Consider the following 8,959-nt stretch of genomic DNA (forward strand, 5'->3'; position numbering starts at 1 on the left):
TTCACGTCCGTATTATTTTTCTCCCTTGCATCACTAGGGCGGAATCTGGTTTGGCCAGTACTCCAGGCTCAGTTGCTTTTTCTTTGCAACGGCAGTAGTCAGGATGGACCTCAGTACCTCACTAGTAGTAGTGGAAAAGATGGGCTGTGCACCAAATGCAATCAATATGTTTCCATATAGGAACATAATATGTGCAAGCTCTCTTACTGCAAATGTTCAAGCAAAAATCAGGAATTTTGGCTCATTTATGTGCGTTTGCTGTTTTTCCTTACGGGAAAAGAGATTGATGTGTACAAATCTACAATTGCCCCTGACCAATTAGAAAAAAATGGAAGTGTGACAGAACCGCCAAGTTAAACGGCTTAATTAAGCGTAATGGCCATCATCTGAACGCATCAGGCGCATTAGCTTAATTAAGTATAACCTGACAGCCTGTTTCCAACCCACAGGCCGATCGAAACACACCAGAAGTCTCGCGCGACGGCGAGCACAGACGGTACCAGCATAATATAATTTCACAAAATAGATAATAACATAAATATTTATAAAACAACTTTAAATTTAGAATTTACATAAAATAAATGACCGCAACAGAAGAGAATATGACCCGAGAGAAAGAAATTTGATTGAGAACCAATAAAACAACACGATAACTATGAACACGTGAGGACGTCACATCGAGCCCACTGATGCGAATCCTGATTAGCTTCTATACCTGAAATAGGGTAAACAACAAACCCTGAGTATACTAATACTCAGCAAGACTTACCCGACCAGTGGATATAACTTAGCCCACATATCTAGACATGCAAGGCATTTGGCTGGTGGTTTATTTTGCAGAAAAAGCAACTAAAATAATTCCTTACTTTCATTATTTTAGCTCCAGGTTCTATATAAATTAACTCTCATCTAATATTTGCATAGACCTACTATAGCAATCATGGTGATGCAAGCAAAATAATTCAATGAGATCAATATTTTATATAAACATACCTAACTCACATTCTACATTTTTGCTACGGTGTGACAAATAGACCAAGGCCCTCATAACCGCGAGACACGGCGAATCGATCCGATTTAACCTTGCAAGGTGGACCTAACCAACACGGCCCGTATTTGCCCCGTTGGACAATACAAACCAACCATTCCCCTCCCCGCCTCGAACTACAGGACCGCCCCACCAGCGTATAGTCAGCCGAGCTCAACGAGAGACCACCAAAAGTAAATACATGCATCCCAATTCTCCGCGACTACTCGACTCGCCCTAAGGGGTGGGAAGGAGTCCTGTACTTTCGAAGTAAGGCAGTACTCGGCTTACCGGTTTCGACTACCTCATACTCCCGGCATGCAGTTAGTACAATTCAATCCCCGATTAGCACTGCCACAACGACCGGTCCTTAATCGACACGGGCGGGACTAAGACACACAGGAACCCTGTCCTGCTGCCATACCTATCCATCATCCCCGCCCGGTCTCACATCTGCATATCCATTTCAATCCATTTCTCAATTACTGAAGTATAACGACAATAATGTATCTTGCGAGTAACCGGCAATTACTCGGCTTCTAAAGTTTTCCTATATCTCGGGAGTGACGAGAAGTCACTCGTCTTCTATCGAGAACTTATTAAGCATAGCAGTTCTATCGTCCTATACATGCTAGTACAACTCCAGGAATCTAAGGATCATGCAACTAGGGTTCCAATCAACTCCTGAAACATAATGCACAAGTAATAAAAACGTATATAGATATCATAATTTAAAATAATCGGACATGCACCGGGGCTTGCCTGGGATTAACACTAGGTCAGTGTTAGTTAGAGAATACTTGCTCGACGAACACCTTCTTTCGGTCGTGCACATCAGGATCCATCCGTCCATCTTCTGGATATGTCCACCATTCACCGTCTTCTGGCTCGGCTTCAATGTCACATCCCTCACGTGGTTCATCTATCGTACCTAAATGAAATGCAGCAATGCATATGTATGAATGTACAGTTCTGAGTTGCTCAACAATATAAATGCTATTATTTTTCCTTTACGATAAAGTTGTAGTCTAACAAGTAGCAAACAATCATATCACATGGACAATCGTTTATAAAGTAGTTAACTACATTTCTAACTACCCATGGCATCATGATCAATCAGCACCAAAGAAGTTCACTAACTGCACAAACAAGCAGTAGTTGATTCCTATAACATGCGGTCTTGGCTTGCTAATAATTAAATAACTCAGTACATATACAACAACAATTTCAGCAACAATTATTCTAAACAGAAGGTACAAAGAGCAATCTATTCTGTAAAAATCATATCATTTCATGCATCCATTTAATCCGAACAATTCATTCATTCATACAACTCCTAGAACAAGATTGAATTATACAAGTCAGACCAGAGCAAAACAGAAGCTGAAAATTTAACAGGAGGTCTAAACAGGGATTATTTAGCTACTGTGAATTTTTCATGATTTTATCTATACAGAATTAATTCTGAGAAAATAAACAAAACAGACATCAATCTAACAAGATTCATTTTTAACTTCTGTTCTAGTCATGAACTGGTGCTCAAACTTCATAGACAAGCTAATATATTCAAAAATAACACTCAGAAATATTTTCATGATTTATAATGAATATAAACTATTTACCATAATTAAAGTCTACTAAACAAACATTAAATCAAATAAATAGTTACTCATGAGAACTGACCACGAAATTTTTATACCAACACTAGTGTCACATGAACAAACCACTATAAAAATTTCAGAGCATAACAAGGCTCCAAGAATTAATTAAGAAAAAGAATAAACAACTAGCCTTTATGCACCTAGTAACATAAATCAAATTTTCTAGCAAAAAGTTTCAACTAACAACCAGCATATTATGATTCTACTGCATAGAGATTTTCACAAGGATTCCAAAACAACTGGATTTGCTAATTTACGAATTTTCTACAAATTTCTATTGAATTTCAAAGTTTACAGCTAGAAATTACAAAGGAGTCCTTAAAGCACTATTCATATGAGTCACTGTCTATTCAAATAACCCCCTGGACTTTCTTGAATTTCAACCCGAGGTCCCTGGCTGGGGTTTGAAACAGAGGAGGCGGTGGTGGCCGGATTCCGGCGCTTGGGCTCGTCGGCGGCGAGGGCCCGGTGGGGGAAAAGCAAGAGGAGGATGAGCTCTACCTCGGGGTGGCTTTGGTTGGAGCTGGGATGGCCGGAGCGGGCGGCGCCGCGGAGAGGGGCGGCCGGCGGCGGACTGGGCCGGCGGCGGCGGCGTTCCGGCGGGCTTGGGCGTCGGCGAGCGGGTCGGGGAGCACCAGCGGAGCGTGAGGGAGCTAGCTGTGGGGTCGGTTGGGCGCGAGGAAGGCTGGAGGAGGGAGCTCCGCGGTGAGCAGGGCGACGGCGGCCATGGGTGCCGCGGCGGCAGCTCGCCGGTGGCTTGGGGCGGCGGTGAGCGGGCTCAGGAGCTTCTCTGGGGCGAGAGGGTTCCGTTCCCGGGGTCAATTGGAGCCGGGGAAAGGTGGACGGGTGTGCTCCACGGCGAGGTGAGCTTGGCGGGGTTGCTGGCCATGGCGGACGGCATGGGAGGGCTCAGCCTTGGCTCTGCAGTAGAGAGTGGAGGGTGAGGGGGTGGAGGCTCGGCACGAGTTTTGCGACGTGGCCTAAAGGAGGAAGGCGTGGTCATGGGCGTGGACGCGCGTCGCGCACGGCGTTAGCGGGCGGCGCCGTGGTCGATTTGGCCACGGTGACCATGCACGGGAGAAAGAGCAGAGAGAGCTACACGTGTGCTTGACATTTTTGACTCAATTTGAATCTTCAAACTTCGTTTAAGGCTCCTAATCGAGTGCTAATTGAGGGGTGTTACAGGAAGCCACTTGAGCTCGCTCTACAATCAGTGGAAATCAACCCCTTCATCCAGGACCGTGGAGCCCAGCATGACACGCGAATCGATCTGCTTATCAAATTTCTTCCGTCTGCGCGCCTCAAACTCGTTGAATCCAGCCATCTGCAACAAATGGGAAAATTTGAAAGGAACTATGATCAAAACAAGTTTGGTTAGGGTGGAGGAAACTGTAGATGCTTTGTGTAACTTAATACTTGTTGGAACTGGTCCATTGTGATTGGGTTGTCATGCAGCGATATACTCTGAAGAGCCGTGCAGTCTTTCAGTAAGTTTTGCGGAAGCTGAGAATGAAGGGTTGAAGTTGGGTGACAAGCTGTCACCAATTTTGTAACGGAAACCAACAAAAATCAAGTGCGAATACCTGACGAATTTTGTTTCCATTCAGTGATAAGGATTTAAGGCACACAAGGTTGCAAATTGACGAGGGCATGTCTTCAATTGAATTACCTGCATATTTTGATACAGGATTAGTTCGAGAGGTAGAAGGTGCTAAAGGAACTGAAAAGCATCCTGTATTTGTATTAGTTTCCAGCAATATCACTGGCTAGATGCCTAAATCTTATTTGATTTCACCAAATGTGCATAGAAGTGCACATGGCTTTCCCTTGCAATTGGACTGTAGGTGCCAGCACAGGAGATAGGAAAGCCAAAAGAGAAATGTTCCGCAGCAGTCATGTTCTGCTGTAGTGCATGCTGTTTGTTCCAAACAGAGCAAGGGCCACCTTTACTACAATCATAAAGGATGAGCATCCTAGGAGGATATGGATCGTGACATTGCAAACTTTTCTTTTGTAGATTGGAAAATGGTAAGCGGGTAAAATACCATATATAGGATTAACCATGCAAAAGTATTCACGAGCACATGAAAGCAAAGGAGGGGATGTTGGACTGAAATAAGTTCATGGTAGAATTGCAGAAAGTGATGGATACCATTTGCCCGCAATTCTTCCAGGGAATTGCAACCTCCAATTGATTCCGGAAGTTCCTTTAATTTGTTATCAAATACATTGAGTATTGACATCTGCATCAGACAATAAAATGATAGGACCCCAGTGATCAAATTGCCCATTGACCGCTATAAAATAAAAACTTCAGAAAAATGTTACAATGAACGAAAAATTTATGGAACTTATCAAGATGAATTAGTTTCAGGTTATGAACTGTAGAATCAAGAGTTATTTAATATGAAAAACAAAAGTAACAAATTCTTGTTCTGTTGTATATCCTATAAAATCAGTACTCACTAAACTTTTTGAGTAAAAAGACATTATTCATGTTCTGGACATAACTATTGTGCTCAAGCAGTTCCAGAAACAAGATAAAGATTTTGGATCTTTGAGCCAAATAAGAAACTTACATTGCGCAAATCTCCTACACTCTTAGGCAGGCACAGTAAAGAATTCTGAGAAATAGAAAGTTGCTGAAGGTTTGACAAAGAACCCACTGGATGAAGTAAAAAGGATAGGTTAGAAATGCAATACTAATAGAGTATAATGGTGTTATATCTCTCTAACTGCTAAGATGAAGGTTGTAAACACCTAGGTGAGCGCCAATAATTTTAGTTATAGTACAATAACATTCTGCAAGTTTCATGTCCATCGTTAAGGAAAGATAGGTTCGTAGGAACTAACATTCTTCAGGCAACATAGAGATCCTATTTCTGTCAAGGGTGAGGATTTTAAGATTCCGCAGGTGTCCAAAGATAGCTGGAATGATTTCAATCAAATTAGCAGCCAAAACCTACAGAAACAGAAAGAAACAACAGGTTGACTCCAAACCACCATAATCTAAAATATAAGAAAACATCAGAAAGAATAATTATTTCTTGCCACTATGGATCTCTAATCACATATCTATGGTGAATCCTAATAATGGAAACTCTTACAAGTCTTTGCATATTCACAAGTCTGCCAACATCCTGGGGAATCTCAACTGCAACATAAAATAGAATCAATTAATATCGCTCACAAGAATATAAATATCAAAATATAAAAAGTGAAATAGCATGCAGTATGCAGTTTATAGGTAGTTTGGTTATTTGGTTTCAAATTTAGAAAAGGTGCCCTCAAATCTGATAGTTCTGTGCATAATAAAAGACAGAGAAACAATTGAACACTGAATGGAACAGATAGCTATGTGTAAAATCTGACGACCTAGTTTGTTGTTTGTCAAATCCAGAGTTCTCAAGGAATTTCCCACTTGCAGCACTTCATTTGGCACTTCCTGAGAGGTAACACTGACATTAGATAACACTGGAAGAGAAAAGCATGACATCTAAGTTACAGAAGTGTACAAAGTATGTTTGTGCGTGCAGGAGGCATCAAATCAAATATAAGTTGACATACATGCATATCTCAAATGTGAAGCAATATAATAAAACAGATACAGAGATAAACAACTGAACATGTACTACTGGTGTAAACATGTTTGTGCATAGATGTATAATCTACTAATCTATAGGAACGGCCCAGCTTTAGTTAACTTGATGACCATGGAGTAGTTGTAATAGTTTGCGACGGAAATCCACCCCAACCGAGGCCAGCAATCGAAGGACCCCTTCATAATTCTTTCACCTTCACATGTTAAGCGAATATGGCACCGGGTCGCCACCTTCATAATTCACTTTCACCCACAGCGAATCAACCTCGCGGTCGCCACCGGGTCTCTGGAAGCCCGGTGGCCGGCGAGGAAGGCGACGGCCGACAGCGGAGCAAGGCGGTCGATGGGGGCTTCCTGCGCCGGGGTCAGATGATGCATGGTAGGCACGCCCAGAAGGCGTGTCGAGGTGGTGACGGCGCGGATCCGGCCTATCGGTGGGCGGATATGGCACTCTCAACACCCAATCTGAAGGGTGGCGCTGCACGACGTCCGTCTCTTGGCGTGGGGGCACGCATGGCGACTGTGGCCTGCAATGGTGAGAAGGGGCGATGTGGCGGCATGGCCTGCGCTCCGGGGAGGAGAAGCTGGTAGCGGTGATGTGTGTGGCGGCGGCGTTGAGCTACAGCCGGGGGTGACCTCCCCCGGCAACGCCAAGCTGACCAGCGCGACGAGAGACGGCAGCTCCGGCTCGAGCGACACCATGTACTCGCCGGTGCTAGCCGTGGCGGGCCAGGGAGGGCTGCGCCTCCATGCGGTGCAGCTCGGGCGTTGTGGCAGTAACATGCATGCAGAGGTGGCCGTGGTGTTAAGGTGGCCACGTGTGAAGAGCTCTGGACGATGAGCACAATAGAGGTGGAGGTCACTGGCATGGTGCATGGCCGCGGGGCGGCAGAGCTACCTCGGATGGGCTGTCGTGTCATCTGTCACTCGCTTTCGTGTGAGACTTCTAGTGTTTTTGATCCCTGATCACCGTGGTTTGTTGGAATTTATTTGACAGACTATCAGATTACACTATTTTAAATGTGTGGTAATTTAATTAACTAATAAGATGATAGTGCAAATAAGTTGTTTTAATTTGGGCGGTTCTGATGGAGATGCTCATCAACGCGGTGCTGGGCGATCTCGTGAGCAGGTCGACCTCCTTCATGTTCGCCAAGTACGAGAGGCGGGAGGCGGAGGAACTGCAGCGGCTGCGGCGCCATCGTGGAGGAGCGCGGAGCGGCGGCTCGTCACCAACAGGGGCCGTGCTCCGGCAGCTCAGGGCCCTGAGGGAGACGAGATGTTCCGGGGCTGTTACGTGCTCGAAGCCATCACATGCCGATCTGCACCCGGAGGAGACGGGCGCGATGACGACGAAAAGGACGATGAGGAAAGGATCCTGGAGTTCTTGTTGCAGATGGAGCCTCCTGGTGCAGCAACGCTGGGTGTCCTTCCCATTGTTGGCCCAGCGCATATCGGAAGGGTGCGCAATCACTTCTCCTTAATCTCGTTTTATGTTCAGAATGACCTGAAGGCCAATTATAAAGACAGATGCTTGATCAAGCATCGGAATGATACGGCTTCAGGGGAGAGGCGACTGGTTGTCATTCTGGTCATGGGATGTGGACGAAGAGCCATGGAATATGTTGCACTCTTCTAAAAGATGTTTTGCACATGGGAGTAGAATTATCATCACCAGTCGATCAGGGAAGACTGTGAAGTTTGGGACAACACGTGAAATGTTTGCCTGCTGAAGCCTACTGGTATTTCTTCAAGATGGCAAATCTGATGCAAGGATCTTTTATGTTCACAACCATTGGTGGTTGGTGCTGTCCTGTTAAGAGACAATTTCAACACTCAAAAGTTGCTGGCTGGTAGCTGCGACTAACATACCAGCACACGTGCAATTGGCCGGGCGCCAATCGGTAAGTGCACTCTTGTCGAACAATATTTCTGCTACGACGAAAGGGTGCGCAACCATTTCTCTTTAATTTTGTTGTACCGTCAGAACGATCTTATGAATGAGAAAGTGGCCGGTTTTAGAGACAAGTGTGTGATCAAGCTCTGACCGATGGTAAGGCCTCAGGTGAGAGGTTGCTGATAGTCATCGAGCTCGTAGAGGATGTGGACGAAGATACGTACTCTTCTGAAAGAAGCATGGCTCAGGGAAGTAGGATGATAATTACTAGTCGATCGGAGAAGATTGTGAGGTTTGGGATAACGGATGCTCTTAGGCTAGTGATGATCATCACAGATGAAATTACAGTATTATTTGTTGACTTATAGAGCAGTGAGCCAGTGACTTTGTTTTGTGCTTTCCCAGTTCAGCTGATATCGATCATGTCACGTAATCGAGCAAAGATTTTGATTCTAATGCCGACCGGTGGGTTATCCAGTTCAATGGCGCATGCGATGAGTTTGGATAGTTTGCTCAGAGACAGAGAGACAGATAGAGCTTGCTTACCCATCTGTTCATTAACTATTGCTCGACTGGGGAATTTCAAAATGCTGAGATTCGACGAAAGATTCAGCAAGAAGCCAAACGGGGCCAAAGATAAAGATGCCCAGCGACGATCATCGATCAGCAACCTCGACCTTATTATCAATTTGATGCTTGACCACACACTAGTCGCTAAAATTGGCCAATGTCTCATCTAATGTTATCGCTTTATGTAGAAACAGACTATTGGA

At 44.6% G+C, this 8,959-nt stretch overlaps 1 protein-coding gene across 1 annotated transcript; it reads right to left on the reverse strand.

The window, feature by feature from the left end:
• Positions 1–153: 153 nt before the first annotated feature.
• LOC120691602 (plant intracellular Ras-group-related LRR protein 7-like) lies at positions 154–6,341 on the reverse strand. Its single transcript, XM_039974730.1, has 9 exons — positions 6,064–6,341; positions 5,796–5,842; positions 5,542–5,650; positions 5,268–5,353; positions 4,841–4,931; positions 4,272–4,357; positions 4,105–4,191; positions 3,878–4,012; positions 154–335 (listed from the first exon to the last, which is right to left on the reverse strand). Exons 1-8 carry the CDS (start codon positions 6,182–6,184, stop codon positions 3,899–3,901), a joined length of 741 nt encoding a protein of 246 aa, XP_039830664.1. The 5' UTR covers positions 6,185–6,341; the 3' UTR covers positions 154–335; positions 3,878–3,898.
• Positions 6,342–8,959: the final 2,618 nt, after the last annotated feature.

The sequence above is a fragment of the Panicum virgatum genome, chromosome 9N, assembly GCF_016808335.1.
Source record: "Panicum virgatum strain AP13 chromosome 9N, P.virgatum_v5, whole genome shotgun sequence".
Classification (NCBI taxonomy): Eukaryota; Viridiplantae; Streptophyta; class Magnoliopsida; order Poales; family Poaceae; genus Panicum; species Panicum virgatum.